Source organism: Hermetia illucens, chromosome 3 (assembly GCF_905115235.1).
Source record: "Hermetia illucens chromosome 3, iHerIll2.2.curated.20191125, whole genome shotgun sequence".
NCBI lineage: Eukaryota > Metazoa > Arthropoda > Insecta > Diptera > Stratiomyidae > Hermetia > Hermetia illucens.
This window is the reverse complement of record NC_051851.1, coordinates 149,835,243-149,848,881: the sequence shown is the minus strand read 5'-3', so window position 1 is coordinate 149,848,881 and position 13,639 is coordinate 149,835,243. Positions and strand designations below refer to the sequence as shown.

At 45.3% G+C, this 13,639-nt stretch overlaps 1 protein-coding gene across 7 annotated transcripts in view; it reads right to left on the bottom strand.

Moving 5' to 3' along the window:
- Window positions 1–8,592: 8,592 nt before the first annotated feature.
- Window positions 8,593–13,639, bottom strand: part of LOC119651713 (protein sickie) — a 467,977-nt gene continuing 462,930 nt past the window's right edge. For all 7 annotated transcript variants that reach the window (XM_038055429.1, XM_038055427.1, XM_038055428.1 and 4 more), the window contains one exon: window positions 8,593–9,950. In XM_038055429.1, the coding sequence (XP_037911357.1) occupies window positions 9,831–9,950 (120 nt within the window). In that variant the 3' untranslated portion in view covers window positions 8,593–9,830. The remainder of the gene's footprint in view (window positions 9,951–13,639) is intronic.

The following is a 13,639-nucleotide window of genomic DNA, read 5'->3' as shown; positions in this document are numbered from 1 at the left end:
TGTAAATAGTAAACATAGGAGTGACCATAGGCGTAGATGATTTTGGGGTAGTCGAAGTGTTCAAGAAGAGTTTTATGGAGAAAAGAGTTGGAAAGTTTGCTAAAAAGTAGAGGAAGCTTCTATGTTATGCAAAATCAAGCTAACTAACTTAGACACAGGATTTTTAATTAAAATATTCTCACAAAAGAATAGAAAAGGCAAAATGGTTCTTGGGTTTTTATCCCAGAGGAACTCTTCAGAGCGAAAAATAAGGAATTTTCGCTAAAGCCATAGTTCTTTAACGGTGTTAGCCGCTTTCTAAGCTACAATTAATGTTCCAAAACAAAAAAGAAATCGAAGGGATACTAGACGCCCTGCCGGGAGTACTTTGTCCACAGATAGATCATCCAAGTCTATATTGGCCCCTATATATGTGGCGGCATTCAATTAGGACGTGATCAATTTGGGTTACCATTAGTTGCTTTATGCAAGCCATCGGAGCTGACATTTCGATTGAAAGCGGAGTCCGCTTCTACTTGATTATTTAAATCTCCAAATATAATACTTGGGACATGCTTCCAGGGTTCCTGTTACTGCCTCGTAGAAGGTATCCTTCTCTATCGCGAATACCAATCCACTTTTTCGCCCTGGGACCTACACTACTCTTTGATCGCGTTTTCCTTTACCGCGTTCCAATTTGCTTCCAATCTCAGCATCTCTCTCGAGATTATGGGGGCTCCCACCTATTCCCTCTGCCATCCAGATGAAGCTATTACCATCTTTGAAAGGCTGCATTCTGTCGATCAAGTTTTCGAGATGTTTTTGATGCGTTTCAAAATTATTTTAGTTATTATCTTTGCAACGCAAGGAGCATGCAGATACTCCTTCCATTGCCACACCCAAAACGGATTCCCTTCTTTGGGATCTTGACGACCATACCCTTCTTCCACTCCCTGGGAAAGGCATCGGGTTTCCAAGATTTCTATACGAGTGGAAGCAGCAGGTCAGCGGTAACTTCACAGGACCATCGAAAGATTTGCGACCACATTCAAGCTCTTCCGTGATGTAGTGAACATTCCTGAAATGATTACCATCTGTGGCATTTTCCGCTTCTCTGACTACCCCGCAGCAACCAATTTCCTCTTGTCACGGCGTACACTACGCTGAATCTCTCGGGATTTCGCTCGGTATCAGGATGGGAGCGCGTCACGTCCGCCAGCGCTCGGACTGGTCCGTAGAGCTTTCAACTCCTTCCGTTCATTGATCCGCTTCCACGACTCCGCAGCCCACCGGATCTCATAACGCCCCTTCAGGACGTGGCCTGTATAGCACCCGAGAAATGAAGACTTTTGCTGGCGTCCCAATGCTCAACGATATTCCTAGGCGGGTTACTCAGTATATCTGCTGTTCGATCAGCAAGATGGCTCTCCGAGTCTCGAGCGACAGCTGGGTCATACAAGCAGTTGATGTTGAACTTGAGGGTCGCAGCTCCCCAACCCTGCGAAATATGTCAGACGCAACATGCAAGCGAACAGCATGATGATCTCTTTCGATATCGATGTCAGCATCTCCCTTGCTACGCCGTTCCAGAAGACAACTCCTAAATCTACTGTTTATCACGAAGTAGATGGTATGATTGCTTGTAACGCGCCGGTTAGTCGAAATCCAACTAGGTTAATGGTAGGCTCTGTGCTCGAACGGTGTGCTATCCACGAGCCTCCCACTATTACCGCTGCGGTCCCTGAAACCATGTTTTCCCATCACAGGTCCGGCATTCACGGCAATCACAATGTCACTTTTACCGAGCCTCGCCTGAACTACGATCAATTGCTCGTAGATAGGATCCTTCTATACTATATCGGAAGTTTCTTTTCGTGCGTAGTTTTGTACAATTTTGATCCTCCTTAACCTGCATCAGAATCTTGTAGTTAGAAATCTGTCAGAAACTGGCCAACTGGTCAAAAGAGCGCACCTTGCTGTAGCCGTCAGGAGCATTCAGACACTGGAGACCTGTTTGATACCATTTGGTGCCATTGCCGCAAAAGGGAAAGGAGTACCCTTCTGAGTACCATAATTTTACTTCGCTTAGCCCCAGAATGCCAAGCTTATATCGCTGTAATTCCCGCTCAAGTTGGAGAAAGCGAGCATTCTGTGGACCCTCGCTGTTGTTTTCGATGAGTGCGCATATTCTAAAAACCAATCATAGTCAGTTTTCGCTAGTCAGACGTCGCGTCGTTGCCATGAGGTCAGTCCCTATCCGAGGCGCGTCAGTAGCAGTAAAGTTTCAAAATGGTTGCTAGTCCACAAATTTCTATCCCTTTTAGTCGCCTCTTACGACAAGCAGGGAACACTGACTGTATTCTTAAGCGAATCGCGGCTTATGGATAACATGTTCCGGGTCCTCAGGTGTAGCGCCGCATTCAGGACAGTTGGGGAATCGTCCACTCCGAAGTGATACAGGTAATTCCTACTTCCACCTTATCTCGGAAAGAACTATGTTAGGTAATTCGATTCCTTGCGTTTCTGCGAGACCCATGTCTCAATAGACGGGATCACTTTATTTGTCCAGCGACCTTTTCCTCCCTCCCTAGAGGCTTTTCGGAAGTCCGCAGTCATATCGGGCGGATTCGTCCTCCTTTTCTGGAAGGGACAGTGTGCCTCATATGCTAGAAGATCCAAGGGAGTCATTCCCGCGATGGCATACAATGCCTCACTCGATACTGCTTTATGTGCACTACACACCCTAAGCGTGATTGGTCGGTATGCCGAACTCACCCATCTCCGGCTCACCGTGTTGTCCAGTACTCTTGTCCAAGAGCCGCGCATAGCACGATGGATTTGACGACCCGATAAAGAGTTGGCGACTATATTTTCGTCCTTCAGTATGGGCCATCACCCTTGCTTTAAATGAACTAATCTTTGCTGCCTTTCCCGCACATAGTCCAAGTACCTTTTGAAGTTCAACTTGGCGTCAATCATTACCCCCAAGTATCTAATAATCGGAACCTGAAATTTGACAGTATTATTTTTCCTGCAATTGGTAATAAGGACCACCACCGTCTTTTCGTCCGCCAGGTCCAACTTAATCACTCCTAACCATTCTTGGACGGCATTAATGGTTTTACTTGCATAAAGTTCTAGGTCCTCGGTGTGCTTCGCAACTACTACCACCGCCAGGTCGTTCTCCAGGGGTCGTCAGCAACCTTCAACGGGTCGACTATGATGCAAGCAGTGACGTCCCCAAGATGTCCGAGCAAGTAGTTCTGACCCCTAGCTGGCAGTATACATGCGTCCTAGATAGTAGCCTGGAGAAAGCCTCTCCCCCGTGAATGACCGGTACACATCAGGACACACTGGGAGTCACCGGAGATGTCGACGTCAATGAGGTGATGTCGGTCTAGCTCTGCCAAGGTGGTAGTTGTGACGTGTATCAAGAGCCAGCCTCTTCGGGACCCTGGTCGGGTAGTGTACATTGAACAGCGAGCGCTGATCCCTCCGTGCGTTCCGAGATCAGCTAAGCGTAGTGCAGGTCTCAGGGAACTGTGCCCCCGAGGGTACACCCGTTCCTGACTATTACGGCCCGCATCCTTGGACACGATGTGCTAATGAATTTTCCATGGAGAATAATTCTTATTATACAAAAAAAAAATCGACGAAATAGCAGAGAAGGGGGAGGAGCTGTTTAAGTTTGGGTGCAGCACAAAAATGCGTTGCCCACCGCAACGACCAGCAAAAGAGCCAGTTAGGCCTGAAATACCCGATGTAACATTGGGATCCCAAATAAAGGGGAAGCCTTACGAAATGGCGTGGCTGACGTTGGGGGGAGCGGTGACAACTCCAATACCCTGTAGTGTCCCTGTTCCGGAAAAAAGCCCAGTCAGAATGGCTAGTCCTGAGCAGGTGGATTGGGACACGAATCGAGTGAAAGTGCAGTCGTGGTGAAGCGCATGCGGTCCGCAACGTTCCTCCAGAGGATTGTCAGCAAAGGCGTCAAAGAAGGGGCTGATGGAACTAAAGGAATTGCTGAACGTCATCCGCTTCTATAGACGAACGTGAAGCGCAGTGAAAGACGCTTGGAAAACAGAAACAGCCACACTTTCCTCTGAGAGCACGACGAATCGCAGATAGCCCACTGCAAAGTGAACTGGGGAAAAAGCGGAAAGAAGAAGATGTGCCTGAAGGAAGCTTTATTAAAGTAGTTTCCAGGGCCCAAAAAGCGAAGAAGAATAAAATGAAACAACTGGCTACGTCGCCAAAGACCCGTCTGTCTAAAGACAAGAATTCTACAAACCAAAAGGCAGTAGCAGAAAAGACGAGGAAACGAAGAAGTACTAGATCGTCTGCTCTGCTCATTAAGCTGACGGAAGGCAAGACATTTGCGGGTGGAGGACAGCATGCCGGAGATGCGGTCACGTAGATCACCAAGCGAAGACCTGCAATGAAAGCGAAAGTTGCAGAGATCGTGGCGCGTTTGGTGAGAGCGTCGTACTCACTGCGGGCTCGGGACGGTGTCCAATAGTTAGGACGGAACTAGAAAGTACTAGGGCGCGAATAGCATGATCCGTAATCTACAAATTAACATGCACCGGAGTGCAACCGCTCACGAGCTGCTGGTGCAGTTCGCTGCGGAGGTAAATGCTAATTTAGTGCTAATCAGCGACCAATACCGGGACAGGGCTTCTTGGCCGCGTTTGAGACAAGAATTTTTGGCCCCCTACATGAGGGTCGACCATTCCGTAGCCTACATAACAACGAAATCTATGAGCGATACCATGACCGTCTGACTGTGGATAAAATCCGGCTAAACAGGTTGCGGTGGACGGGTCTCGTAATCCGTATGGACGAGGATGATCCAGCCCGGAAAGTCTATAAGGACAATATCTATGGTAGAAAAAGAAGATGAGGCAGAACCAGTCTGAGTTGGAGCGATAGCGTAGGTCAGGACGCCAGACAACTTTTAGGGATATCGAATTCTTGGACCTCGGTGAAAAATCGAGGTGTCTGAAGTTACTTACTAACGCAGGCCTAGACCGAATACCGGTTGTTGCGCTGTTGATGATGATGAAGTACCAGCGCAGCGCTAACCAACCAAGCCTTAACAGCATTGATTGCCTCCCCACTGCAGGGTTTTCCTCATTGTGTCTAGAAGACATGTGGATCCATAGGAGATTAGTTCACCTGGAGGTTTACCAGCCTCAGACAACAGTGCCAGTTTCTGTCCCTTTCTTGGTGCAGAAAATATCCCCCTGCACATGATCGCTTTGAACAAATCGGCGAACATATCTAGTTTAGATTTCATGGCAAGCTTAAGGGCCGTATTCGGATTGCCATTCAGACTCGGGGTTTTACTCTTGCCTGTTCTACGGAAAATTTTCAGCAGCCCGTCTCTGGTGACTACTGAAATTGCCGTCACATTCATAAGTCGCTGGAAGTTTTCAGGGCTAATCCCCAGATGATTTCTAACAAGAAGAAAATGCAGATGATCTACGGAGTTGAAAGAGCTCTGAATCATCCCATCGTCCCAAGAGTTTACGTCTGCTTCCGAACAGAGCTCCTTAAATCATTCCCCTTACTCTGCTCGATGACGGACGATGAGGGTTTTGCGGACTGCCTATATGGAAGTGTTCTTTCCTCCCCAAAAGACCGATCTTATTTACCGCCCTCAAGACTGAGGAATTAGCACCTGCTATGCATGGACGTTTCACATGCATGGGACGATCACATGGACCTCTATGAAGGTCTGCGCATTCTAAGCTTTCGCATACCAACCTGAAATTTTTCTCGGTTTCGAGCATGCTGATGTTCTCCATTGTGGTTTCACCCACGAGGACATAATACGTGCCAGTGCAAGGGTGACAAAGCTCAGGTCTACGAATGAGGAGGAGTCTCCTTTGCGAAAAGTGTTCAGATCACCTTCGTTGGCTTCTAATAGACTGTGGCCTATTGTATTTGATTCTCTGCTATCTCACTCAAGGGTCCAAGCGTTGAAGTCAATCAATCACTTTTGGACTACGTCTCCTTGCGTCGAAAACGCACCATTATCTGTCTGATGCGTAGCATTTGTATGGTTTGCCGGTTCGTTTATATTGGCATTCTCCATCTCAGACTCGTGGGTTGTCTGCCCAAGTGCTGACTGTGCAATGATTGAGGTTTAGGTCAGTGCCTTCCTAAATTCCGGGCATTTACTACTTCTAGCAATATGTCGGTTATCCTGTCCCTCCTTTTCTTCGCATAATAGTCGTTTGGGGTGCCGATTGCATTCCCTGCCAATATTGTCTTTACCCCGCCGCCACGCGGAGAATTGAAGAGCTTCGCCTGAATGGACCAAACCCTTGATCTCGGAGTATCTCTTGCAGTCATCCTTCTTGGACAGATGCGGTGGGTGGCGAAACCGCCTTCGTGGGTCAACGATTTCTTAGCAGTTCGTTACTTTCGGCTTTCGTTATCGGTGATTTTGGCAAGGTTTTGCTTCACTTAAACACTTTTTCTTCTATATTTAAATCACTTGTAGCACGGTGGCTAAGTTATCCACCATCGATGCATCGAGATATATCGATGGTCGGGATCCCGTTGGCTCACTCCCAAAAGCCACTAATTTCGGGGTTGCGAGTCCCTGCACCGTAACTTAACCCCTTTTTTTTCTTCCCTGTTATATTTTCTGGGTATCCTTCCTAGTCATTTCGATCCACGCACCAGATGAGCAAACACGTGCCCATCCACAGTCAGAAAAGAAAGTACGTGAACACATATTTACACATCTATAAGTATGCTCCTATCCCCCACTTGGGGTCCCGTCTGATGGAAGATCTGACAAATCCTCACAGGTCTGCCTGTTGTCTGTCTGTCTGCCATATACACCTTCCTCAACAAGAAGAGACGGTCCTGCACTTCATATGCAGTCGCCCAGATCTCAGACGAAGATACCTCGGTAAGGTTTTCTCCAAAGAAGAATTAGAAAGTGAAGTTAGTTGAGATTTTGCTGTATCAAACTACCACCAGTTAGCGCTGTTGGTGTCGGATAATAAATAATAAATACTCCTACATCCACCCGGCGGTGGTTCGAAAAATTACGGTCAGGCGACGTAAACCTTCAAAATGAGTCACGCGAACATGCAGGACCATCGATTGACAACGACCTGCGTTTGCTAGTCGAATCCGACACACGTCAGTCTCGGAGAGATATTGCAGAGAAACTGGGCGTACACTATTCGACAGTTTCCCGGCACTTGCAACAACTTGGAAAGGTGAAAAAGCTCGACAAACGAGTTCCGCATGTCCTTACGGAGTAAAACATGGCGCCTCGAATGGAAATTTGCAGTTTTTTGCTCTCCCGCAACAGAAGCGATCCCTTTTTGCACAGAATAGTGACATGTGATGAAAAGTGGATATTATACGACAATCGTCGCCGATGAGCACAATGGCTAGATGCTGATGGGCTACCGAAGTTTATGTCGAAACCGAGGCTTCATCCGAAGAAGGTAATGGTGACTGTCTGATGGTCTACAGCTGGAGTTATCCACTATTCTTTTTTGGCACCTGGAGAAACGATAAATGCACAGAAATACTGTGCCCAACTTGAGGAAATGCACCAAAAATTGAGTATTCAACGGCCGAGATTAGGCAACAGAAATGGTGTGATACTCCTTCACGACAAGGCATGACCTCATGTATCCAGAAAAACGGTTCAAAAGTCGACCGAATTGCCTCATCCATCATATTCGCCGGCCATTTCGCCAACCGACTACCATCTTTTTAAGCATTTAGATCATTTTTAGGCGGAAAAACAATTTAGGAATGAAGAGGCTGTCAAAATTGCCTTCGACGAGTTTATCAACACCCGAAAATTGGACTTCTACGAAACTGGTGTACATATTCTTGTATCTCGCTGGGAGAAGTGTTTTGAATCGACTGGCACCTATTTTGATTAATTAAATAAATTTTTGTAAGCTTTACAGTCGTTTCAAATTTTAGTGCCAAATCGGCCATTTCATGTGCAACAACGTAATATATGAAATTTAAAGGGTTTCACTGCCAGGATTCGATTGAGGAGTTCATAGAAATGATTATTGCTTACCTGTCATTTTTGAATATTTTTCTATGTTTGTTAGTCAATCAAGCTCAAGTGCTGCCAGATTCTTCTTCTTTTCGAATTTATCTTATCAACTTCCTATAAACATGTTTTCGATAGGTTAAACAGGTCTTCATTCCATCCAGACCATTATTGAGTTGGGAATCAGATTTTTTATTCTTCAATTTATAAAATATATTCGGGAACCGAGAATGTCTCCTCAATAATGACTAACGCACTATAAGGTGGGATAAAAAAAGAAATAAAAATAAAATGTGGTGCTATTGCTGACAGGAGGACAACTGGTTGGACGGTCTCACGAACATATAATAATTTTGAATTTTGTTCAAGTTACTAACCTATTGGAAAGGTTTTATTTTGTTTTCAATGGCTATGAATTTCTTGAATAATCAATCGGTAATTGAGATCTGCTCGCTGGGGTATTATTTTAACCATGGGAAAAAGTTTCTTGTTTCTTCATTCTTCCGTCGTATTTAGATCCCTTCGTACTTATCTTTTTTTTTCTAAGAAAGAAAAGATCAAAGTTAAATATGAAATTCATAATTTTAATAATAATATATTATTACAATCGCAGTACACAATATTTTTTTTTTATCAATCGAATAGAATTATATTTTCATTTTATTTTCATCACTTCATTTATATAAAGTTGGCAAAAATACAATAGTACTTAAAACTCAGTTATTTATATATAATTTATTATTATTTGCCTTTAACGTCTGCCTCGTGTTTCAAATCATTTATTATCAAACCCTCACGTTGTTGTTAATAATATTCCTCATTGTTATTAATGCTTCGCTTTTTTATCTAACTATTCCCTTTAGTCGTAATCATGCGTAATTATATATTGTCTAGCCTACATAAAATACTTATGTCGGCCGAAAAGCGCGTTTTTCGTAGTAGTATAAGTGGTTGCTTTCTTTTTTCCCTATGAAGTTGTCATTATGTTTCTTTTAAAGGTTTTTAGAACTAGTCAATGTGTAAATGTAAAACGTGTATAAAAAATGGAATCATCTACAATTGTTTGTTTGATTTTCATGTTTTCATCTTTTCTTATTCAATCAAAATAACGAAAATGCGTTTTGCTGTGGTGTTACAGTATTTTAAGTGAGAACTATATTTACATTCTATATTTGACCTTGGAGTCGCCTAAGGGTTGTTGTTAATCTGTTAATCGTGGTTGCTTTACTTTATGTTACCGAGAAGTACCGATTGGTTATTTAGGAAAGAAATTGAGTTAGTTTTGTTTTTTTATCAGGACATGTTCATTTGTGGAGGTTTTCATTGCGATTTTCTTGCCATGCTTCATGCTAACTTTAACAATTGTTGCTTTCTTAGAGTGATCAATATATTTTCTTATAACAGTTGCAAAATATCAGTGAAAGCGTCTTCTATCTAAGATTAAGTATAATATTAAAGATAAATAATAATCGAGAAATTGTTGATTGAATTACTCGCTCGCAAAGTTGCTTTTAATTCCACGTCATTGCTAATTACCCGCTCTTTTTCCTTTTATATTAAAACGACAATGTCTTATTCGATTCCGCATTGAAACGTGTTCGTCACTGGTACCAAAAGCATCGAATTACTCATAAATTTCCACATTTTTCTCTTTAATAAATAACCAAATATGGAAACAATCTCAAACTCCATCCACAAATGACATATTCGACTTTGGATTTCTGTGTAGTGTTTTGGTTTCTTTATGTTTCAACTAACTTAGTTTGCCTCTTAATGTGAAGGCATTTCACACACCCTTCATTTATTCTGCCCCTGCCGAACTGTCCGGTGTTATATTTGAATCTAAACTGGCACAATCCGATTCCTGTTCTTGATTTCCTGAGTAGTTTGCCGCTTCCTGGAGGCGCATTAGCATATTGAGCTGAAATGAGAGGAAGACACAAGGGTTATAATTTATTCAGTGCACAATCGATCTTTGAAAATATAAACCAAACAAGTCGGAAAAAGGAAACTAGGGGATCAATTTAATCCACGAAAACATTATTAATAATAATAACCGCCGTAGCCGGTGCCAAGTCCGGTTGTGAAAGAAGGAGGAATGGATAGCTTCAGTGGCTGTACAGCACCGCAGCGTCTAAGGGGGTAGGTAAGGAAAGTGCAGGAACTTTGCAGATTATTTACTAAGGAAGCTATCACTACACCTGGCAGTTAGATATAAAATGCAAACTCAAAAATGAGAAGAAGACGAAATTTAAGGTTCGGTACGGATAACCGGCGGGAGTCGTCTGACTTGGTGCTTAGGTCGGGCTCCCATAATGGACGGCACGGCGTCGAAACCGCTAGTCGTGGGGTGGTTCGACGTCTAGACGCCACGAGGACCAGAAGCATTGCTCCGCCTGCTGCAGATGTTTCGCCGGAATCTGTGGCGACCACTTCATCAGGTTCGCGTAGGCAGTTAACCGTGACGCGACTGATGAGAACGTTGCCTATACTGCAGGCTCGGGGCGGTGTCCAGTCTACAGAGTAGAATTGGAAAAAGCTAGGACGCGGTCAACATAATTCACATCCTACAAATCAATATGCACCGAAGTGCAACCGCTCATGATTTGCTAGCGCAGTTCGCTGCGGAGACCAAAGCTGATTTAGTACTCGTTAGTGAGCAGTACCAAAACAAGGACCCAGTTTGATGGCACCCTGACATATCAGGTACCCCTTCCATCTGGGTTCGGGACGGCACCCTCCTTAGGGTTCCTACCCAAAGACGAGGGGACGGCTTTGTCTGGACTTGGTCTTCAGGGATAACGTTTTTTAGTGTCTATCTTACGCCGAATGAGACGATGCCGGACTTTCGACGCAGGGTTGATGGGCGGATCCTGGCCAGGGATGACTTCAATGCCAGGGCACTTGAATGGGACATGCCTCACACAGACTTCAGAGAGACACGAATTCTGGAAATGCCGGAGAGAACAGGACTACTAGTTCTAAACACCGGGTCCACCTCAACGTTACGGCGCCCGGGCTGAGAGAGAAGCATTCCAGACGCAACCTTCGCGTCAGAAACACTGGCGTCGCTGATGGACGGGTGGTGAGTTCTGGAAGGCGCTTTTTCTGTGCATAGAATGTCGCGAAAGTGAACACCGGGAGGTTTGTCAAAACTCTTGGAACAAATGGGGCCGCGCTGAAGGTCGTGTGGGAGCATATAGCCGCCGAACTCGACGGGTGGTGCTCCTCGTAACGCTTGACGTCAGAAACGCCTTTAATTCTGTAAGATGAGAACACGTTCTAGGCACACTAGACGATACTTTCCAGGTGCCGAACTCTCTCTTACAAATATTGAGGGACTATCTGAGGAATCGCTCCCTGGTCTATGAAACATTAGAGGGTCAGAGGAGGATGGAGGTCACGTCGAGAGTAGGACAGGGATCGATACATCCATCCATCCGACCTCTGGAACGCTTCCTATGATAGTCTTCTTAAACTCGACATGCCAGAAGAGTCGCTGGTCGCCTATGCAGATGAAGTCGCGGCGCTTGTTATTGGACTCACTGTCGAACAGCCGCAAAGCAGACTCGGCATATTGATGCGACGGGTAAGCGGATGGATGACTACTCATGGATTCAACCTTGCACTGGAAAAAAACCGAAGTAGTCATCCTGACTAAAAACAGTAAATAATCGAGTCAAAACCAGCGGTAAAGTACCTCGGGCTGATTCATGACTCAAAGATGAGCTTTTTTGAGCAAATCAGCTGGAGTTTCGACGTTAAGTAGGCCAATGGGGGACATTGGGGGTCCAACGTCTAGTAGGCGCATTGCTCCACCTGTTGCAGCTGTTTCGCCACAATCTGTGGCGTACCACTTCAGCAAGTTGGCGTAGACAGCGGATGAAGTGGACTGAGGAAAGGAACCTCTTCATCATTCGCTCTTACTACAAAATACGCCCCCGTGTTGCACCAGAGATTCATCGAGCGTTTCCTGCAATTCGCGCACGTGACTCTGCAGCGAGTCGCAGAATAGTACCACTTTATAACTTGCAGCGACACAATCCCGGCCATCATCAGAGAGCGTGTTTGACTTGAGGTCATCGCAGAATCTGGCGACCAAGAGTCGAAGGGGACAGAGGCGGCGGCATCAACAACTCCACGCCGCACTGCAGGCAATAGTTTCAGAACTCGTCGAAGCACTCTTCTCCACTGTCCAGCTGAGGTTTCCGCTGAGGTTCGGGACGAATTCCAAAGAGCGTGTATAGAATTCTCGCAAATGGATCCTTTGTATAGACCAGGTATTTCCAGGCTTTATGCATCTCCAGCAACCCCGAGGATTCTATCTCAAATCAATGATGAGATTTCATCTCGACTGTGTGCTGATATGTCGCTGCTGCAACTACACTTGGGTATTGTGGTGCAGTTGCCGCTGTCAGATTGCATGGTCTGAAGATTCGCTTTCTTGTTATTGGTTTGAGTGACCGAAGAGGTCCACCATGAAAAACGTCGACCGTCGGGAACGTCGGCGGGATTCACTAAGACAGGACATTGCTAAGCTGGTTCAAATCAGTTCTGGCAATGCCAGCAGACGGGTGAAGAATAAAGTGCAGAGGATTTACAGGAACTATGCCATCTCCAGTTACACACCCGTAATTGAAATTCTGGACACGCTAAAGCAAAAACTTTCTGTCGTATGCAGTCGGTTACGACGATATGGCGAAAGTCACTCCAGACGTGTCCAGAATGAAACGTACGCAAGAAACCAGCGCTGTTTTTTTTTCAAATCACTCAATGAATGCCAGCAAAGCGTCCAGACAGTGCAGTTTTCGGTGACGGAAGTGAAAGAATACTGAAGTGGGCTTTGGGGTTACCCGCCCAGCATGCTGAGTGGATCACCGTCGAAGACACCTGCCATTTCAATACGCCTGGCATGAATTTTACGGATGTCACCGAAGAGGAAGTTCGACGAGCCATAAACAGCACGAAGAACTGGAGGGGCCCAGGCCTGGATCGGGTGCAGAACTTCTGGTACAAAAAGTTTACTAGTATACATTGTCGGCTGGCACACAACATAACTCAAGTTAATAGTCGCCTGAAGGAATTTTCACCCTTTCTCACTGGAGGGATTACCTTCCAAAAGTACATAGAGAAAAAGTCAGTACGTAGTAGAAAAAGTCAGCCAGGCGAAACAAACAACGCCCGTTCCAAACACGAAAAAGGGAAAACCGGGTAAGACGCTGCATGAACGGTTGAACGAATCATCAGTCCAGCAAACCCCCAAAAGAAAAAAAAAGCTCAATTCGCAAAAAGTGGAGCACGTGAAGAGGACGACTAAAGGTGCAGGCGAAACTCAATGCCGATGGGGAAGAATGGCACCTCGAAAGGGACAAGGACGGAGGAAGATATAACTGGAGGTGATCATCATCTTCAAATGAGGCGAAGGGTCATACGTTGGCATTCTCAGGAAAGTGAACTCACTAATTTGGGAGACAATGCCAACCGCATTAGACGTCCCCCCAAGGATGTAATCATGAACCAAATTGGAAAGTTGTTAGGACACGAAACCGGCATAAGGGCTAGAAGACTGCAGATCACCATAGTCTGCAGCGATATAGATGAGATCACCAC